General features: G+C 35.9%; 2 protein-coding genes across 2 annotated transcripts; one reads left to right on the forward strand and one right to left on the reverse strand.

Annotated features, from left to right (window-relative positions):
• The first annotated feature begins 9,698 nt into the window (after positions 1–9,698).
• Positions 9,699–15,683, forward strand: LOC145204018 (dipeptidyl peptidase 2-like). Its single transcript, XM_080076419.1, has 9 exons — positions 9,699–9,934; positions 11,091–11,230; positions 11,342–11,505; positions 11,907–12,107; positions 12,580–12,760; positions 13,179–13,379; positions 13,789–13,932; positions 14,435–14,583; positions 15,346–15,683. The coding sequence occupies exons 1-9, from the start codon at positions 9,757–9,759 to the stop codon at positions 15,470–15,472; spliced, it is 1,485 nt and encodes a 494-aa protein (XP_079932545.1). The 5' UTR covers positions 9,699–9,756; the 3' UTR covers positions 15,473–15,683.
• Positions 15,684–17,616: 1,933 nt separating this feature from the next.
• Positions 17,617–20,247, reverse strand: LOC145204024 (WD repeat-containing protein 5). Its single transcript, XM_080076427.1, has 8 exons — positions 19,653–20,247; positions 19,430–19,503; positions 19,184–19,363; positions 19,036–19,119; positions 18,649–18,827; positions 18,517–18,550; positions 18,291–18,453; positions 17,617–18,013 (listed from the first exon to the last, which is right to left on the reverse strand). The coding sequence occupies exons 1-8, from the start codon at positions 19,927–19,929 to the stop codon at positions 17,913–17,915; spliced, it is 1,092 nt and encodes a 363-aa protein (XP_079932553.1). The 5' UTR covers positions 19,930–20,247; the 3' UTR covers positions 17,617–17,912.
• Between the last annotated feature and the right edge of the window lie 1,828 nt (positions 20,248–22,075).

Here is a 22,075-nt window from a genome sequence, read left to right on the forward strand (position 1 = left end):
CTATACAGGTAATCTTTACGTAACTGAGTCGATATATGGTTATGACGTCACCGCATATATGACGTCATCACCACGGGTATAGTGTCACTCATTTGTGACGTCACCACATGTATTATGCCACTCATTTATGACGTCACCTGCCCTGCTCATGCCTCCATCCCATGCCTATATAACGTCACAGTTGCTAGTTTATTACGTATTATATTAATAAATAGCTAGTTCTATGACAACATAAATTTGCCAGCAGTTACAATCTTATCGATTTAATTTACATCTCATGATATATAGGTGGGATTATGTCCATATTGCAAGGTATTTCAAATGATACATAACTGGGGGTCCATATGTATCCGTGGTTTACCCAGTACAGCGCCATCGTCAGTATAGTTAGTGTTTGAGGTTTGGATATACATGAATGGATTACTGCTGCATCGGTTACCTAAAATGTGAGTATTATTCATAATTCATAGAAATATAATTCCAAAATCAAACAATTTATATATTTTTAGGCGATCTCATCGAGGTGTTTGCGCTTTTCGTGCGCCAGTCTGTTTTCCTCGTTTCGGTTGTAGTTCTGCACCGAACGAGGGTTTCTCTACTGCCTTAGATGAAACCCATTGCGTGGGTTGACACCTTGCCGCGGTGCAATGGCTTTCAAACCAAGATCAACTCGCAGAACCATATTTGTTACTGTATTAAATTTCAATAAAATCTGCTGGAAACATTCTGACTGTATTAACTTTAGTAGAGCAGGTACACCATTGCCTGTCGGGCTTTTACAAGATTTCGTGTTACTTGAAAGGTGAATGTTTAACACTTCAGCTTGGGAAAAATCCAATGCCTAAGCTGCATATCTGTGAAAAACATTTGCAAAACTCCCGTTGTCTCAATCGTGCTGCATTTATCATTGTCCTAGCAATTTGTTGCTTGGAAAAGAAAATTATTTAGAATGTAGGAAAAGGAGAACCTTTTGTACCAATAAAATAGAGCTTCTGTGAGAATATTTTAGCAAGTTTCAACAAAAATCACTACAAAAAATTGTTTGGTTTCAAACGGCAGATTCGCATCTGTTCAAAACGGATGAGCTTGGCGAATGCGTCCTTCACGTCACATGAGCCCAGCTCTCTGACACCAAAAGCGACTGATTTGGCTTTAAACACCATTGTCATTCTGCCAGAATAAAATCGAAAAAAGGAATGCGATACGAGAGAACGTCAAGGATGGTTGCGCAACGAACGTTTTGGCCAAATCAAAATATTGACAAAATACGCTAAATTTAATACGATTTTTGAAATCTTTTCGGGCCCATTATTTTTTTTTTAAATCGCAACATTGCCTTATCTTTTAGTCTATTTTAATAATCCGTTTTCGAAAAAGTGAACCCGACTCGATAATTACAGCAAAACGCAATTAACTAACACCCACTTTGGGCCAAATGCCGAAACTGACGAAATACGCTAACTTTATTAAAAATTTTGAAATATTTTCGGGCCCATTATTTTCTTCAAATTCGCACCATTGACTCATCTTTTAGTCTATTTTATTAATCCGTTTTCAAAAAAGTGAACCCGACTCGATAATTACAGCAAAATGCAATTAACTAACACCCACTTTGGGCCAAATGCCGAAACTGACGAAATACGCTAAGTCCAATACAATTTTTGAAATCTTTTCGGGACCATTATTTTTTTTAAATTCGCAACATTGCCTCTTCTTTTAGTCTATTTTATTAATCCGGTTTCAAAAAACTGAACCCGACTCGATAATTACAGCAAAATGCAATTAACTAACACCCACTTTGGGCCAAATGCCGAAACTGACGAAATACGCTAACTTTATTACAATTTTTGAAATCTTTTCGGGCCCAATATTTCCTTTAAATTCGCCACATTGCCTCATCTTTTAGTCTATTTTAATAATCTGTTTTCAAAAAAGTGAACCCGACTCGATAATTACAGCAAAATGCAATTAACTAACACCCTCTTTGGGCCAAATGCCGAAACTGACGAAATACGCTAAGTTCAATACAATTTTTGAAATCTTTTCGGGCCCATTATTTTTTTTAAATTCGCAGCTTTGCCTCATCTTTTAGTCTATTTTATTAATCCGGTTTCAAAAAAGTGAACCCGACTCGATAATTACAGCAAAATGCAATTAACTAACACCCACTTTGGGCCAAATGCCAATAGGGACGAAATACGCTAAGTTCAATACAATTTTTGAAATCTTTTCGGGCCCATTATTTTTTTTAAATTTGCAACATTGACTCATCTTTTAGTCTATTTTATTAATCCGTTTTCAAAAAAGTGAACCCGACTCGATAATTACAGCAAAATGCAATTAACTAACACCCACTTTGGGCCAAATGCCGAAACTGACGAAATACGCTAACTTTAATACAATTTTTGAAATCTTTTCGGGCCCATTATTTTTTTTAAATTCGCAGCTTTGCCTCATCTTTTAGTCTATTTTAATAATCCGTTTTCAAAAAAGTGAACCCGACTCGATAATTACAGCAAAATGCAATTAACTAACACCCTCTTTGGGCCAAATGCCGAAACTGACAAAATACGCTAACTTTATTACAATTTTTGAAATATTTTCGGGCCCATTATTTTCTTTAAATTCGCACCATTGTCTCATCTTTTAGTCTATTTTAATAATCCGTTTTCAAAAAAGTGAACCCGACTCGATAATTACAGCAAAATGCAATTAACTAACACCCACTTTGGGCCAAATGCCGAAACTGACGAAATACGCTAAGTTCAATACAATTTTTGAAATCTTTTCGGGCCCATTATTTTTTTTAAATTCGCAGCTTTGCCTCATCTTTTAGTCTATTTTATTAATCCGTTTTCAAAAAAGTGAACCCGACTCGATAATTACAGCAAAATGCAATTAACTAACACCCACTTTGGGCCAAATGCCGAAACTGACGAAATACGCTAACTTTATTACAATTTTTGAAATCTTTTCGGGCCCATTATTTCCTTTAAATTCGCAACATTGACTCATCTTTTAGTCTATTTTAATAATCTGTTTTCAAAAAAGTGAACCCGACTCGATAATTACAGCAAAATGCAATTAACTAACACCCACTTTGGGCCAAATGCCGAAAGTGACGAAATACGCTAAGTTCAATACAATTTTTGAAATCTTTTCGGGCCCATTATTTTTTTTAAATTCGCAGCTTTGCCTCATCTTTTAGTCTATTTTATTAATCCGGTTTCAAAAAAGTGAACCCGACTCGATAATTACAGCAAAATGCAATTAACTAACACCCACTTTGGGCCAAATGCCAATAGGGACGAAATACGCTAAGTTCAATACAATTTTTGAAATCTTTTCGGGCCCATTATTTTTTTTAAATTTGCAACATTGCCTTATCTTTTAGTCTATTTTATTAATCCGTTTTCAAAAAAGTGAACCCGACTCGATAATTACAGCAAAATGCAATTAACTAACACCCTCTTAGGGCCAAATGCCGAAACTGACGAAATACGCTAAGTTCAATACAATTTTTGAAATCTTTTCGGGCCCATTATTTTTTTTAAATTCGCAGCTTTGCCTCATCTTTTAGTCTATTTTAATAATCCGTTTTCAAAAAAGTGAACCCGACTCGATAATTACAGCAAAATGCAATTAACTAACACCCTCTTTGGGCCAAATGCCGAAACTGACGAAATACGCTAACTTTATTACAATTTTTGAAATCTTTTCGGGCCCATTATTTTTTTTAAATTCGCAGCTTTGCCTCATCTTTTAGTCTATTTTATTAATCCGGTTTCAAAAAAGTGAACCCGACTCGATAATTACAGCAAAATGCAATTAACTAACACCCTCTTTGGGCCAAATGCCGAAACTGACGAAATACGCTAACTTTATTACAATTTTTGAAATCTTTTCGGGCCCATTATTTTTTTCAAATTCGCAACATTGCCTCATCTTTTAGTCTATTTTAATAATCTGTTTTCAAAAAAGTGAACCCGACTCGATAATTACAGCAAAATGCAATTAACTAACACCCACTTTGGGCCAAATGCCGAAACTGACGAAATACGCTAAGTTCAATACAATTTTTGAAATCTTTTCGGGCCCATTATTTTTTTTAAATTCGCAGCTTTGCCTCATCTTTTAGTCTATTTTATTAATCCGTTTTCAAAAAAGTGAACCCGACTCGATAATTACAGCAAAATGCAATTAACTAACACCCACTTTGGGCTAAATGCCAATAGGGACGAAATACGCTAAGTTCAATACAATTTTTGAAATCTTTTCGGGCCCATTATTTTTTTTAAATTCGCAACATTGCCTTATCTTTTAGTCTATTTTATTAATCCGGTTTCAAAAAAGTGAACCCGACTCGATAATTACAGCAAAATGCAATTAACTAACACCCTCTTTGGGCCAAATGCCGAAACTGACGAAATACGCTAAGTTCAATACAATTTTTGAAATCTTTTAGGGCCTATTATTTTAACCCTGTTCGCCTACAATTTTTATTTTGCCGGTATTGGTTGAAAGCCACTACACCAACGTCAAGGTTCCGACAGCAGTAGTGGTTTGATTTTTTGCAGATAAAATCTTTGTTTGGACAAATTTAGTAGTTTAACCATTACAATGTACTGTTGTTTTTTGGGCTATGGTTACAATTTCCTGACCAATTATTTGTCCAAACAAAGAAAATAAAACTGCTAGCTTTCATGCAGTGCATGCACATAGCGCAACATTGTAACATGGAAATGCAGTTTTTTCATGCAATGCGATTTTTTTTCATGCAATTTTTTGATGGAATCATTTAATACGAAGATCAACATTTGTATTCGTTTTTAATATCATTGAAAAGTTTTTGTCGACATAGCCATTTCTACGTACGACATATTCTTCACCTTCATGTATATAAGCTTCCAAATTTAGTACGTGGGTTAAAAACAAGTTGACATCAGAAGGAGTATTTTCAAGCGCGGAAGAAATCAAACTTCCTGATGGCGAATATTCAGATTTCAGTTCTTTTCCCACATAAGATTCTCTAAATATTTGTTGTCCAATAATACGCTGCCGCACGCGAGAACGACAGAATTTGTGATCAACAAAGCGCACAACATTCTCAAGGCATTCTTTATTTAAACCCTTACAAAACCTAAATTCTTGATTGATGCGAATCAGTTCACTTCTGCGCTTTTCATGAAACAAACACATACGATAACACTCGGGTAAGCATTTGGCTTCATTAAACGTTTTGGAAAGAATTGTATGCAGACTGTGAGCAATATACTTGTACGTTTCTTTTGTTTCTGAGTATAGGTTTTCAAAGTCCGAAATCAGAATTAAATTGTCGTCAACTGATTGCTGTAGATCTATGTCTTTGCTGACAACAATGTCTTTCGTTGTAACAGATGACAAGTTGCAGTGACGTCGCCGTCTAACTATTACTTTAACTGACGTCGTTGGAGTTAGAGTTTTGGCAATTGCGTCAACATCTCCGCCGATTCGTTTGTAAAAAAACAGGCAACTTCCAGTCAGAATGTTTTCTTTTTCGCATTCAAATAATGTCCGTTTTACCATTTTATCATTGAAGAGGGTTAATCCTGGTTCATCAAATCTATAGCACTCGTAATGACCAGATGCAACGTTAGATCCCATATGAACTACCACAGAAACTAACTTGTGAGGATACGTTTGCGAAAAACATTGTAAGGATAGAGTTCTATCAGGGTTTACTGAAGTACAACACTTCTTTTGCAAAAACGTCAAAACGTTGCGAACAATTTCTTTGAATGCCCTATGAATATTCTTAAATTTCTTGCCGTTTAAAATTTCTGATGCCAATAACGTGGAGATGTATCCATATTGATCAGCACGAAAATAGTTACAAAGACGAACAACTCGTGCAATATAATGATCAACAGCCTTGTCTGTTAACCAACCAAGCGTTGTATCGGAGTGGGACTTATATGCGTTTTGCGTCAAAGCTGTGTACGTAGAACCAATTGGCTTAGGACAAATAGAGCACAAATCCAGCCATGATAACGTTTGATTACATGGCATAACAAGAGCCGAATTTGCAATTGTTACTGGGTTTAAAGGAACTTTATTCCAAACGAGACCTGCTACGGGTTTACACGTTGCAACAACATCGTCATTATTGGGACAAAATATGAAAGCAGGAATAACTGGGGTGTCTGTCATTTCGGTACTGTCCTGTAACGAAGTTGCCTTATTTTGATATTTTAGCTGTTTCACGAAACCTTGTGACGAGTAAAAACTGGTCGCATTGCGTTTTCTGTTCTTAAACCTAGACACAACCATAGGCATCGAAGTTGTAAACGGAACCAATTGTGTTTTCGAGACTTTTTTAGGAGTTGTTGTAAGGTGTTGCACAGAGTCGGCGAACTGTTTTTGTAAAACCTTTATGGCGTTGAAGTATTTTACCACGAAGTCGTCAATTCGCCCTACACGCTTGCCATCAATAAAATTAACTTTCATGTCTCCGAAATGTTCTTCAATTATACCTTGAGTTTGATTGTTTACCATAATAGTTTGGTGACCAGCTTGTTGCAAAATTTCACACTTTTTGAAAAATGCTTCGTACGCATCAAGTTGTTCGCTTGAAAGATTGCCTTTTGTGTCATGCCGAGTTAAATCTCCAAGTATTAACTGCGAGGTTGCGCAAATTCTACTTAAAATAATTTCCAGTACCTTCTCTCACAACTGAGGGTTGCAATAAACATTTTCGTCGCAATTCGTATACATGTGATCCTTGCACACCTGCGAAGTATTAAAATTATCTAAGTTATTTTTGTACCTAACGTAAAACGGTGAATGACGTTCCTGCAATCTGTCGGACGACTTGCAAGCATAAAAATAATCAGTGCTATCGTCGCTGCCGTTCTTACCATTGCCATCGTCGGTGTAGTCCCGTAGCCGAAATAATTGAAGGCGTTTAAAATGTTTTTCAACCAACGCAGAGGTTTTTTTACAGTTTGTCAAAATGTAAAAACTTTCTACGACCTCATCTAGTTCAGGTAGCGTCGTGCATGAAAACATTACGTTAATACAAAACAAGTAAGTTGTAACGATTTTACGCTTATTGCTGTATTTATGGCATAAACACTTGGCAGCTTTCATGGCATGACTGTAGCAATTATGAAAGATAGTTTTGGTCAAGTCAACCTCGTCAAATCTCCCGGTCACAATTTTGAAACAGCGGTTGTAAAAGTCTAATCGCGTTTCATGCAATATCGCTTTCAATGCAGCGTTCCACATAGCCATTGACCCATCAACTACAATTAGCGATGGTTTTTTAGCACGACCACAAATTTTAGCCACGTCGAACAAAAAGTTTTTCAGCAAATGACTAATTGTATTTGCATCATGTAAACAACTGACACATGTTGTTACGGGAAGGGGAGTTCTACCTTGTGTTGGGTTTGTAATTAATAAGGTGTACACCTGAAAGTCGGAATAATTTTCAAAACGTCGCAAAATGCTTCCTGTCGAATCGTAGTACGCAATATCAAAAACACAAATTTGATTGAAAGTTTTTACCTGCGCATCGGAATACATTACGACCATTGGCGGATGAACAGAAATGTGTCTGATAAAGTATTGACTTTCCTTTTCCATTTCTAAGCGTAAAGTATTTAGGTACCACAATTTGCTTATTCGGCGACCTAGACTTCCTTCACTTTTAATATTATTCAATACAGATTGGGACGGCAGATATGTGTGCGCACCTAACCAACGTTCTTCCGGTTCCATTTGGTCGTAAAGTTCTCTGTACTCTTTAACAGCGGTCTTCGTTTGCATGCTTTGGGATTAATAAAATAGACTAAAAGATGAGGCAAAGCTGCGAATTTAAAAAAATAATGGGCCCGAAAAGATTTCAAAAATTGTAATAAAGTTAGCGTATTTCGTCCCTATTGGCATTTGGCCCAAAGTGGGTGTTAGTTAATTGCATTTTGCTGTAATTATCGAGTCGGGTTCACTTTTTTGAAAACAGATTATTAAAATAGACTAAACGATGAGGCAAAGCTGCGAATTTAAAAAAAATAATGGGCCCGAAAAGATTTCAAAAATTGTATTGAACTTAGCGTATTTCGTCAGTTTCGGCATTTGGCCCAAAGAGGGTGTTAGTTAATTGCATTTTGCTGTAATTATCGAGTCGGGTTCACTTTTTTGAAAACGGATTAATAAAGTAGACTAAAAGATGAGGCAATGGTGCGAATTTAAAAAAATAATGGGCCCGAAAAGATTTCAAAAATTGTATCGAACTTAGCATATTTCGTCCCTATTGGCATTTGGCCCAAAGTTGGTGTTAGTTAATTGCATTTTGCTGTAATTATCGAGTCGGGTTCACTTTTTTGAAAACGGATTAATAAAATAGACTAAAAGATGAGTCAATGTTGCGAGTTTAAAGAAAATAATGGGCCCGAAAATATTTCAAAATTTTTAATAAAGTTGGCGTATTTCGTCAGTTTCGGCATTTGGCCCAAAGAGGGTGTTAGTTAATTGCATTTTGCTGTAATTATCGAGTCGGGTTCACTTTTTTGAAACCGGATTAATAAAATAGACTAAAAGATAAGGCAATGTTGCGAATTTAAAAAAAATAATGGGCCCGAAAAGATTTCAAAAATTGTATTGAACTTAGCGTATTTCGTCACTTTCGGCATTTGGTCCAAAGAGGGTGTTAGTTAATTGCATTTTGCTGTAATTATCGAGTCGAGTTCTGTTTTTAGAAACCGGATTAATAAAATTGACTAAAAGATGAGTCAATGTTGCGAATTTAAAGAAAATAATGGGCCCGAAAAGATTTCAAAAATTGTATCGAACTTAGCGTATTTCGTCCCTATTGGCATTTGGCCCAAAGTGGGTGTTAGTTAATTGCATTTTGCTCTAATTATCGAGTCGGGTTCATTTTTTCGAAAACGGATTGTAAAAATAGACTAAAAGATGAGGCAATGTTGCGAATTTGAAAAAAAACGATGGGCCCGAAAAGATTTCAAAAATTGTATTGAACTTAGCGTATTTCGTCAGTTTCGGCATTTGGCCCAAAGTGGGTGTTAGTTAATTGCGTTTTGCTCTAATTATCGAGTCGGGTTCACTTTTTCGAAAACGGATTAATAAAATAGACTAAAAGATAAGGCAATGTTGCGAATTTAAAAAAAATAATGGGCCCGAAAAGATTTCAAAAATTGTATTGAACTTAGCGTATTTCGTCCGTATTGGCATTTAGCCCAAAGTGGGTGTTAGTTAATTGCAGTTTGCTGTAATTATCGAGTCGGGTTCACTTTTTTGAAAACGGATTAATAAAATAGACTAAAAGATGAGTCAATGTTGCGAGTTTAAAGAAAATAATGGGCCCGAAAAGATTTCAAAATTTTTAATAAAGTTGGCGTATTTCGTCAGTTTCGGCATTTGGCCCAAAGAGGGTGTTAGTTAATTGCATTTTGCTGTAATTATCGAGTCGGGTTCACTTTTTCGAAAACGGATTATTAAAATAGACTAAAAGATAAGGCAATGTGACGAATTTAAAAAAAATAATGGGCCCGAAAAGATTTCAAAAATTGTATTAAATTTAGCGTATTTTGTCAATATTTCGATTTGGCCAAAACGTTCGTTGCGCATCCATCTGTGACGTTCTCTCGTTTCGCATTCCTTTTTTCGTTTTTATTCTGGCAGAATGACAATGGTCTTTAAACACCAAAACAAAAGATTGCATTGGAAGTTTGGAAGCGAAGTAACAGTTGGACAAAAATGCGGTGTTCGTTATTTTTCTTGTCTTGCTTTGCTCTTTTTATTTTTGTGTCGTCAAAGTCGATCATTGGCCAAAATGGAGCAATGTTCGAAGAAAGATATTTCACCCAATTCGTCGATCATTTTAACATGGAAACTTTCGGAACAACGACATACCAGCAAAGATATTTAATAACTGGTGGGTGTTTTTGCAAAATATCTCTTGATTACTGGTTTGCGATGTACTACTTGACTAATGATAATAAGAGTTGACAATAGTATTATGAAAATGCCGGAGTTGTAAAAAGTCGCACTAAATACAAGATTCTTCACTTCAAAAAAGGTTTTGTTCTTGGCCTTGTTTTTCGTATAGTTTTGGTTTTTAGTGTTTTGTGTGCTAGCAGTATTCCATGACTTGGATATAATCAATTTTACAAATACATTCCAAAACAAACTATAAAGATGTGGTTATAGTTTCATTGATCATGTGAGACCACCCCACCAACCAAGCAATAAAATTTTTAGTTGAAACTCAAAAATTATGTTATGTTTGTGTTTGTAGACGAAATTTACTGATGGAAGTTTTTAAACAACCCCATTTACTCAGCATTTGATGGTGTGTAGTATATTTTTCGCCTTTGCTTTGTTGGTACAAAAAATATTGCAGCAGAATTTGTAAACATTTCATCCTATAATAGGCTACATGTTTTCCAGGTAGGATGCAAAAATGGCATAACGCTGGTAATGATAGTGCACAATCATGTTGCAAAAAACTTAAAATATGTCAATATATAACAGCACTGCTTGTTGGTTTCAACACAAAAATAAGATAATGACCGAGCATGGCTTGTTGAGTCGATCACATGCTTGCTGGTAATTGTCCAATTGTTTACTCACAAGCGATACTGGTCACATGAATCTTTCAATGACTAACAAACTTGCTTTGTGAATCAGCAGTTTTATTGCTGCAATTAATCCACTCAGGAAAACAATTGGCACAATCTGTACCGGTCTCCTATTATTCTGTGCTGCTCATTTTTAAACTAAAGAAAATTAGGTTAACAAATCAATATTAAACTAGGGACACTATGCACAGACTTTAAAAGTAATTTAATCATAAAAAGAACTGGTGTGTATATAGAATACATTCTGCAAACGTTTCAACAATCTCTGATGTCATCATCAGTGCAGGTATTCTATATAAACCAGTTCTTTGGCAGTTGTGTTTATGATGAAATGTTAAACTAGTTAATATAAATTTTACATGTGACAAGATCGACATGTTGTGCAAAATGTATCCAGCTATTCAATAGATAAATATTTAAACGCTCGTATTCAAATATTTTTGTTTGCAGAGCAATATTGGACCAAGGGAAGTGGCCCGATATTTTTCTACACTGGAAATGAAGGAAACATTGAAGGATTCCAAAAAGCTTCGGGTCTTCTCGTGGATCTCGCTGCAAAGATGGGGGCAATGGTTGTGTTTGCTGAACATGTACGAAATTTATGTCATAAAGTGTGACAAAAAATCGTAAAAAAAACAAGAAAAAATTGTACAAAATTTGGTTGATGTTAAGTACTTTTACTATTCTACTCTAATTTTTAGAGATTTTATGGCACATCACTTCCGTTTGGAAACAACACGTTTATGCACAAAAACATTGGCCTCCTTACAGTTGAACAAGCAATGGCAGATTATGCCTATCTTATTGAGCATTTGAAGGAATCTTACAATGCAACACATGTTCCCGTCATTGCGTTTGGTGGAAGGTAACTTGATGTAAAAACAATTTTCTGAAACCAGTGGTTCCTTACCCGATGTTTATAAATTCGGAATATATATATATGTTAAAAATGTGCAAGTTTCTAAAATAGGTTTATTGCCTGTAGCGGTCAGCTGACTTTATGAGTTTTAAAAAGTGTTTGGTGACAAATAGGTTGGGACCACTGTCCTAAACTGTTTGATTTGAATATTAATCACATTAAATTCGTCAAGTTTGTCCTAATTGCAGGATTGTTAAATTTGGTCACAGACAAACCTGCAGAAACAAACAAATACAACATTTTAAGGAATATATTGATCGATATAAAATCAGCATTGTGTTTTGCTTATTTAAGATTATAATTATCTACTTTTTGTGTATAACTGTTTTACACAAAAATTTTCACAGTTACGGTGGTCAGCTTGCAGCATATATGAGAATGAAATACCCGAACCTGATCGCTGGTTCACTCGCGGCAAGTGCTCCTCTGTATTGGATAACTGGGCACGGAGATCGTCATGGTTTCTGGAAATCTGTGACGGAAATATTCGGAAAACAAGGTTCTGCATGTGTGGATAGAATCAAGGAGGGTTTCAAAGACACAAACGAGTAAGTTGACAATTTACATCATAAGTTTGTAAAGTGTTGTGGTTTCACACACTAGTGTAAGTAGTGTATTAGTAATGTGACTACAAATTATGGGATGGTACCAGTGGTGGGATTCAGCCGGTTCGCACCGGTTCTATAGAACTGTTTCACGAAATTTTATGCAATCAGCGAACCGGTTAGCATTACTGGTTACTGTTAATAGACTTTTTGTGACAGAACCGGCTAAAAAAACGTAACTTCCGCTGGATGGTACTAAATACTGCATGTTACCACATGATACCCCATGGTTTGCTGCTTAAAATACTGCATTGTGTATGAAATGTGAGAATGCAAGCCCTAACAAGGGTAAATTAAGACCAGATTAGGCATATTCCAGTCCTTTACAACTCCCTACCATGTGATAACATGCTTTGCAGTTAAATCTTGTGTTTCAGTTTTATCTATTTCTTCCTTAAAACTTTTGTGTTCCCAGTTTTGCCGCAAAAGGGAAGTTTACTGAAATCACTGCAGCTTTTCACACTTGTGAGCCGGTGACGAGCGAAACATTGGACCACTTGTATGAATGGATTCGAAATTCATTCACTGACCTAGCAATGATGAATTATCCTTATCCGTCCGACTTTCTTGCTCCACTACCGGGACATCCTGTGAAGGTAAATACATATTTGTGCTATTTTTTGCTGCTGTCATTTTAAACTATGTGAATGACTAAAGAAGTGGTACAGGTTTTCTGAATTTTTATGCAAAAACTGGTGTTTATGTGTTTGAATGGACAACTCAGAGTTTTGAAAATCTGACCCAAATTTTATTCTGATAAGCTGCGATGACAAAGGAAAGTGTTGGAACGTGGCCATGCTTTCTACATGAATATTGGTTATGATTTTTTGCTAAGAATATTTAAACCGTGCATAGTGCACCAAACCTAAAATTGTTTTCATACAATTTGCTGGTTATGCAGCACTTGCTTTTTCACAATTTTGCCTGAATTAGTTTCTATCTTGATTTGTGTAAGCAGCAATTTAGATTACTGTTTTGGTTAAACCACCAGTAAAAACAGAAATTATATTTTAGGCAGCTTGTGAAATGATTACGAGTGCCCCAACAGCCATCGAAGGGCTGGCAGCAGGTGCAGGACTTTTCTACAACGGCACATCGAGTCATGAAACTGATAAAGTTTCCCTCCAGTGTTTCGATATTATGAAGGAATACGTGGAATGTGCCGACCCAACTGGGTGTGGGCTTGGCAATGATGCTCTTGCTTGGAACTATCAGGTTATACATGCTACATTTGTTACTGCGGTTCTGTTATTTTAAGAGGTTGAAAAATACTTTCTTACAGTTAAAATGCTGCTCGGATTATTTTAAAATCCCATCTTTCTTAATCTGCCTTGTTTTATTAAAACAAGAGGTTGGAAAATACTTGTTTGTAAAAAATTGTCAGGATTGTTGTACAATCTTGTTCTTTTCAGCCTACCTTGATATGGTGATGATTTGAATCCCTTAATTTTGTGTTACAAAAAAACAAACATTTATTTCAAGCTTCAAATCAGTTAGCTTTCTAACCAGAGACAAGTATATTTCACTGTAAGTATCATCAGTGACAAGAAAAACACACAAATGGGATTAAAAACGAACAGTTGTGTTTTTGTTTCTAACTGAACAACCTTTTCTTCCTCTACAGGCTTGCACTGAGATAGTTCTACCCGGGGGAACCAACAACATCACTGATATGTTTCCTGTCCTTCCATTCACGCTGGAGATGCGAGATAACTATTGTGTGAAGAATGTTGGAGTTAAACCAAGAAACAGATGGCTCAGTATTAATGTGAGAAATATATATGTTAAACCTAACATTGCATCAGTATAACTAAGAAAAAAAGGTGCAATTAAAAAAAAAGGTGCAGTTGTTGAAGCATAAAGCATTAAAATATCCAACTTGGGAAAGTAATAATCCTGTTGAGCCAAATCTATATTATTAGTTAAAATAAACAATTTTGCATTTTGAAATAAAATTCTATACTGATCATTACCAATAAGCTATTGCTGCCAGGCATAATGTATGACTAAGTATTGCTCATCCAGCAGTTTTATTGTAAACAATCGACGTTTCGACGTCCTATACAAGACGCCTTCATCAGGATAATGACATAACTTGCAGGACAAAAAAATTTGTCCTGCAAGTTATGTCATTATCCTGATGAAGGCGTCTTGTATAGGACGTCGAAACGTCGATTGTTTACAATAAAACTGCTGGATGAGCAATACTTAGTCATGATCATTACCAGTTTGTTTATAAATATCAAGTAAAAGTTTCGTAAACTTTCTAGTTCTGGAGTGAAAATTTGGACAAAGCGTCGAACATAATATTTTCAAATGGTGATCTCGATCCCTGGAGAGATGGAGGAATTCTGACCGATCTTTCCCCAACACTGAAAGCTCTTACTGTTGTTGGTGGAGCTCATCACTTTGATCTCAGGTGACTGATGAATTAAGTTTGTTTTTCACCATGTTAGTATTTTTAAATAGTGAAACTCTGAATCGGCCAAATTAGATTTGGACCAAAACCCTAAAATTGCGATTTAATTGAATCATTTGTGACATTATGCAAAGTATTCTGCTGCAGTTTGTAAGTTTTGATGCCTTGCAAGGTGTTGTGACAAAAATGCAGTAGTGTTGTCAGTTTGGTGGATTGCTGGCTTTGGAAACTATATGCTATGTGACACAATGTTATTTCATGCGCAGGGCATTTTAAAATATTCTGTTGTACGTATCTAGCCACAAACAGGATACGTAAAAGATTCTATTTCGGGTTGAATCAGAACAAAGTATTCAGCCAAGACCAAGTTATCATAAAAGTGGCTAAACATTAAATATATAGGGCAACTTGAATATTCGGTACATTTCTAGTTTAATCCTGTATGTGAGATACACAGCAACTAGACCAGTTAGTTGTTTTAAATTCTACACTGCAAAAACACCTTAGTTTATGCTTTTAATATCACTATTCCATGTGTGGGTATTAAATCTTAATGATATATTCTAAACATAAATGACCCCTTGCCATATGGTGGTGAATGCTTGGTGACCGGTTGATTCTTTATGGCGCCTTCAATGGACCTGGCGTGTTGTGATTTATGAATGAGTCTGCCGTGATCGCTGGTCTACATAAACGCTTCAGGGCTGATCCCAGTTATGAATTTATGTTCATCTTAACATAAATAATTTCATTATTAAACAGAGGTTCCCACAAAGATGACCCACAATCTGTTATTGATGTGCGAGAAAAGGAAGGTGCCATTATAATGGATTGGGTGAACCAACATTGGAGCAAAATATATTTGCCTGACATTCATATCACACTGTGATTTGCAGATCTATGTTTGTTGTCATTTCATTGATTGTGCAATTATTATTTGATTGTTTTCCATTTTTGCTGAGTTGAAGTTGACAGTTCATGATTGGACCAAGAACTATTCACATTTGAAAACTTGTTTGAGATTATGCATGTGTTTATGATTTCATGTTGTGTAATACCCTATCCTGGAAATAAAACCATTTCATTCATTTGCAAACAAATTCAAAAGTATTTTGTTCATTCCATGAAGTCTTAAAAATGAAAACCTAGTTATGGGTCCCCTTCCCTGAAGGGGACACATATTGTTTTTGTCCGTATTTTTTTTTTCTTTTTTTCTTTTTTCTTTTTTCTGTCTAACGCTGGTTTGGTCAAGAAAGAGTGCTTCAAATTTATTCAAATTTGGACATATGTTAGATATTAATCCAAACTTGGTCCACCTGAAGTTTGACCCCAAATTACCCAGCGGTTCACCCACAGGCCCCCGAAACGTAAAAATTTTAACGCTGGTTTGTAACGCTCGTTTAGTGAAGAAAGCGTGCTTCAAATTTATTGAAGTTTGGACATATGTTAGAAATTAATCCAAACTTGGTCCACCAGAAGTTTGACCCCAAGTTACCCAGCGGTTCACCCACAGGCCCCCGAAACGTAAAATTTTTAACGCTGGTTTGTAACGCTCGTTTAGTAAAGAAAGAGTGCTTCAAATTTATTCAAATTTGGACATATGTTTAATATTAATCTGAACTTGGTCCACCTGAAGTTTGACCCCGAATGACCCAGCGACACACGCTCGTTTGGTCAAGAAAGACACTGTAGGCAGAAGTCCCAAGAGAGTACGTTTACGAATAATAGGGCAGAGCGGGAAGGCTCAGCTTGACGTCGGACAGACGTTTTACGAGACGTCGTTTCGGTGATTAGAAATCAGCTGTTTTGCACAGCAATGCTATGTCGTTTTATTAAGTTATCACTCACATTTTCAGTTTCGGCAAAGGTTTCACACTTATGACGCGATTTAAACCTAATAAGCGTGCTTCGGTTTCGTATAATGTCAAGCAAAACTTTGTTAAACAAACTAAATATAAAAAAATAAACTTGACTTTTTTACAAGATAAAAGTTTTTTTAAATGCTCGTTGTCAGGTTGGCCGCTGCATGACCACGGGTTACTTAAGGTCAATTAGTAGGTATTACTAACACAGTTCAGAACTTTCTTTCGTCATAACGTAGCGTTTTCTTTTTTTTGAATCAAATACCCAAGGCATGTATAAATTAGGTCAAACGGTGTTGTTGAACACCAAGGACGGCGTGCTATTGAAAACGGTGTCAAAAGGTCAAACAGTCGTTTGGTGTGTGCATCCTAAAAGGTTACTACATGTCAATGGTACTCGTTTTGCGAAACAAAGTTAAATGAAAAACTCGTTTTACGAAACAAAGTTAAGCAAGAGATTAAATTGAAAGTATTTGTTTCGTTCTTTTTTAATGTTTTTGTAATTATACGACAATAATAGTGCAAAAAAATACAACAAAATTTTTCATTGTTGGGTTAATGCTTTCTAAAAATTTGTTTTAAGAATTTAAAAATCACCGCAACATTAGTTTACCGTAAATCCGCACAAACACGCGTGTGGGGACCCATTAGTTTTTGTTTACAAAAACAATCATATGTGTAGATCAAATGATGTGTATAGTAAATTGGTAAATATCGTATAGAATATATAAAATGGAAGTATATCAGAAAGCCACCATTCTAGTTTTTGTTTAATTTCACTGTCATGCATTTGAAGTTATTTGAAATAAATAATGTCATAAACATTTGTTGTTTCAAATTGTAAGGCAAGGTGGCATTCTCATGTAACGAACAACATTGCGAAACTCAGCAAGAGTGTGTGTGTGTGGTAGCTGCACTGTACATTTCGCATTGTGTTGTAGCAGCACCGAGTGGCCAAAACTGTGCTGTCTACACTAAGCAACAAGTCTGCTCCCAGGAAATGACAAAAACGTGAAAATCGTAGGAGATCTCTAGTGTATTACAGTGGTTTGCAATATGTGTTATTTAGGTGGTTCTCAACTTTCTGTCTCATACTTTTTACCTATTTATTTGAAGAGTGTTCTAACCAATGCCTTCTTGGTCTTTAGCAACCTTAAACTTTTCTACCGCACACATTTTGTGCTTTTATTTGTCGGCACAAATCAACAAACATCGCTAAAGTGACAAAACCGTTAAATGTTGAACTGACACAAATAATTGGCAGGAATTTTGCACCAAAGTTTATAAGTGAATATTTTCACAAACAGCATATTTTCAATTTCATGCAACTTTTAATTTAGACACAACGTTTGGTAATGTGTTGAAAAATTAAACAAAGACGTTTTATGTTTTGCAATAACAGGTATTCAACATTTCTTGCGTCTAATAAACAAACAATGGTGGAACAAAAAACACAAAATCAGTTTGCTAATAATCACTCTTCCACAATTTGATACTGCGGTCATTTTCGAGAGCTCCTGTCGCGATAATGTTCTCTGTTGGGTGACAAGCGTTGCACAGAACAACATCTGACAAAACACAAAATAAATTTTAAAAATGACCAATTTGCATCCAATATGCTATAGAATTTTATGCTCCAAGCGTTTTGGGCTGATTTATATTCAAAGTAGTTTGTCCAAGTCTTCAGTCATAGGGAAATACACAGGTTTCAGAATTGGAAGGTATGAGGTACAGGGATTAAACATCTTATTCCAATTAAAAGCAGTCCCACTTATGAAACCTTGACTAGGAATTATGTTACACTATATTGCCACTCAAAAACTTAAATTCTGTGCAAATCCTTACCTGTGTGACCCTGTAGTTTTTGCACAATTTCTTTGGTTTGCAGATTCCAAATATACAGAGTATGATCTTCAGACCCACTAACTATCCATTTTCCACCAGTCACAGAAAAATTTGCAAAGATGCAATATTTTTCATTACAATGTCCAGTATAGGTTTTTAAACACTGAAAAAACATTTAATGTTCACTACATTAAAAAGAGAAACAAGAAAATGTAGCAACACTTACCTTTCCTTTTGTGTAATCCCATAACTTTAGTGTGCTGTAATTAAATGTACAGTATGTTGTATATCGGCAAAATTAAAATTATGCAGTGTTGAATTGCTTTAAACAAAGCAAAATATTTATTTTCAAACTTACTTGTCTAGGGTGGCAGCCAAAATATATTTTCCGTTAGGTGAGAACTTAACAAATGAAACTGGGGGATTATCGTCATCTATGAGGGTTTTTAAACACTGTCCAGATGCAGTATCCCATATCCTGCACAACCCATCGTAACTGCTTGATACAATAAGTGAACCATCTCTATTGAAATGGACCTACATACACAAAAACATTTGTGATTTCTCACATTTATGTCACCATTGTGAGAAAAGTTACAAATAATTCATAGGAAATTGGGCAATTTAGGTGCAACTAAGCATAGATCAATCATTAATTGTTACACCACATAAACTACCGTGGTAGGCCGGTAAACTGCATAAGAAGAAAAACAGCAAATAGACATCTACTTTGCTCATAACTCACCGCAGACACTGGGTCAGAATGAGCTGGAAGAGTTTTGAGGCATTTTCCAGTTCTGACGTCCCATATCCGAACGCTTTCATCAAACTATACACAATTAAAAATTTTCGTTAAATTCATGAAAAATTGCTGTTGATAAGTTTCAACTTACAGATCCAGAAACAATCAAATTAGACTGTGGATTAAAGTTGCAACAAAACACATAGTTGCTGTGTCCTTTCAAGGTTTTCAGACATTTAGCAGTTGCTACGTCCCATATCTTCAGCGTTTTGTCATCAGATGCTGAACAGAGTAAATGTGAGTCAGACGACCATGCCACATCAGAAATTCCCTGCAAATTTTAACAAATGCATACAGATGTTTTGAGAGTGAAGAGCTCGTTCAAACCATGGCTTACTAGTTTATGTCCAGATATGGTCTTTTCATATTTTCCATCATAAGCTCCCCAAATTTTTATTAACTTGTCCGCGGCTAAAAAATAAAAACAGTAATAAACCTCTACTAAATACCTTATAATTCATAATTGTCACACAAACTAAAAAAATACTTTGCACATCAAAACAAGGCTTTTAAAAATTATATCATTGCAAATTAAAAGCATAATGTTAAACATTATTTACATGAGCTTGCAAGCCATTGACCATCCGGACTAAACTTTATCGAAGACACTGCTTTTGTATGACCGGCCATTGTAAACTTCAGCATATAGTTCGGTTTCGGTTGATTATTTTTCAGGTTTGCTGTTGATGTCGGTGGTTTGTGGACAGCTTTGGTTGCAGTTGCTGCAGTTGTAGTGTTTGATACTGGGGGATTAATAGTTGCATCGTTTGTTTTTAACTGATCTTCAGATCTTTCTTCTTTTACTTCAGAAGTTTGCTGTTGCCCATTTTCTGACATCTTCCCCAAATTGATTTTCCCACTGGGTCAACTCGGGAAGAAATATAGTAACCAAAACACAATTTTACATCCCAAAACCTTTTTGCAGGTCATTAAATAATCCAGAAGAAACGGCAGTTTCAAAACTGTCTTTCCTTTTCAAAAAGCAAATCCTATTTTAGTGTAGGCTAATAAAATAAAATAAAAACATTCTGACAAACACATGTAAACTGCCAGCACTGGTGCACATAATACGAGTTGTAAACAATACCTGAAAAAAATCAATGCATAATACGTATGTTTAATTCTAAATTTCCAGTTTTAAAAACGTCTTTTGATGAAACACGTGGCCATCTCTCAAATCTCGATGACACATGTTTCAGTTTTCGGACTTTCCATTTTAGATTGAAACGTACACTTGAGATAAATTTTGCCATTTTCTTGCACTACCTTTTTTCTTTTCTCATTTATAAACCAGCAAGGGCATCAAAGAAAAAAAAGAATTACAATCACGTTGCGAAGTTCGCGCATTTCAGCGTCGACGCAACCCTGTTACGTCACATACCCACAATGCCTTTCGGTTCAATCGTAAACAGACGTTCGCAGTCGAGAAGACAAAGCGGCAGAACGCGCCATCGCGGTGGTGTGGTCGCTGCTTGCTTTGTAGTTTGTCTCAGTTTAACTGGTATTACCAACCTATTACTTGAGCTTGTTTAGTTACACGCAAATGTAATTTTAGGCAGATGTAGAAGTTTGACTTTTTGCGGTTGGATTTCATAGAAAATTTTGCAAGATTTTTTGCCATTGTCACAAAGCCTTGTGTTTGTAATGACGTCATGCATTATGGCGGATTTGAAAAAAATAAAATTTAAAGTAGCTAGTGTTTCTTAAATTTAATTCCATTTCCAAATCGATAAAAATGTGGTAAGTATGTCTTTTTAACCCAATAAAGTCAACAATGCTCCTTAAGACCGCCAGAAAATAAAAACAAGCGGTTCTTGTGCTATTTTTTTGTGACGTAATAATTTTGTTTTGTCACGTGACAGGTCTCGACCAATCGGAGCGCGCGGGATTTGAAGGGACTATAAAAGAAGGTTGGCTGGCGGCTCGCTTCACAGGAGAGCGGCAAGACAAGTTCGAGAGCAGAGCTGTATCAATTGTTTTCTTGATTATTCATCTGCCATCCTGCATTAGTTACACGTGTATATGTTAGTTAATTAGTCTGTTAATAGTTTGTTAGTAATTATCAAGGTAATAAGAATGAACCATCTATGTTTTGAAGAGCTGCAACTGGAGTTATACAGACAGTAATAAACTAATTTGTTATGCTGACGTAATTAAGTACATTTTGTAAACAATAGTGTAATTAATAACCCAAATAAATACACAACAATTACTGCGTTGAATTTGTTATTTTGAGAAGCTAAACGTTAGTATGCATCGAATAACTGTAGACAGTTCTCCTTCTCAGCAAGGCGTCGTTGCCGCCCAGCAGTCGACTAACCGGCTTGCTGTAAAAATTTCCACAAGAACGCGCTAAAAGTCTTAAGTGACCGCGCCAAATTCATTTGCTATCCTATTTGTTTACAACACCACAGAATTGTATTTATGTGTTGCATGAAACTGGAAATAAATAAATTCGTGTTGATTTTTTGTCTTGGATTGTTTTACAGGCCATTGCTCCATGTTTGTTACGCAGAAATATGTTGTGTTCTTTTTTGACTTGCAAATTGAAACGGGTTTTAAATTCGCTCACAATCTTACAAGGGTGTGGGAATAAATAAGCAGTGTTTATTCGAAATTCCACCACAAATATATGCTTGGTTAGCTTGGGAATTATAACTGACACATTGGTAACTCCACTTAACTTCGCTGTACATAATCACTAACATCTGGGACGCTGTTCTTTCGCTTGTGAAATGATGTTCTTGTTTCCAGCAGGAAGTTGCGCTTTTGTCCGACTGCTTTTGCAATATTCTAATTCGCCTTGCAGCTTGTCAGTTGTCACTGCGCTATCCCGTCGCGAAACGTGATTCCACCTGGCAGACGGGAGCGCCTGCTTTGCGTATTTGTTTTGTGAAAAGCTGGGGGTCTATTTAAGGGCGTCGCATTATTTCAAACGAAGCAGCAAAACAGGTCAGCGCGCGCGCCACTATTGTGTAACGGT

The sequence above is a fragment of the Phallusia mammillata genome, chromosome 8 (assembly GCF_965637545.1).
Source record: "Phallusia mammillata chromosome 8, kaPhaMamm4.hap1.1, whole genome shotgun sequence".
Lineage (NCBI taxonomy): Eukaryota > Metazoa > Chordata > Ascidiacea > Phlebobranchia > Ascidiidae > Phallusia > Phallusia mammillata.

Bases quoted from the DNA above. Each gene is read 5' to 3' on its own strand.
- LOC145204018 (XM_080076419.1), top strand. From the start codon at position 9,757: ATGCGGTGTTCGTTATTTTTCTTGTCTTGCTTTGCTCTTTTTATTTTT. The intron at 12,108-12,579 runs GTAAGTTGACAA...TTGTGTTCCCAG, and splicing joins GGTTTCAAAGACACAAACGA to TTTTGCCGCAAAAGGGAAGT. The intron at 13,380-13,788 runs GTTATACATGCT...CTTCCTCTACAG, and splicing joins CTCTTGCTTGGAACTATCAG to GCTTGCACTGAGATAGTTCT.
- LOC145204024 (XM_080076427.1), bottom strand. From the start codon at position 19,929: ATGTCAGAAAATGGGCAACAGCAAACTTCTGAAGTAAAAGAAGAAAGA. The intron at 18,828-19,035 runs GTGAGTTATGAG...TTGTGTATGTAG, and splicing joins ATTCTGACCCAGTGTCTGCG to GTCCATTTCAATAGAGATGG. The intron at 18,014-18,290 runs GTAAGGATTTGC...GTGTTTTGTCAG, and splicing joins AAAACTACAGGGTCACACAG to ATGTTGTTCTGTGCAACGCT.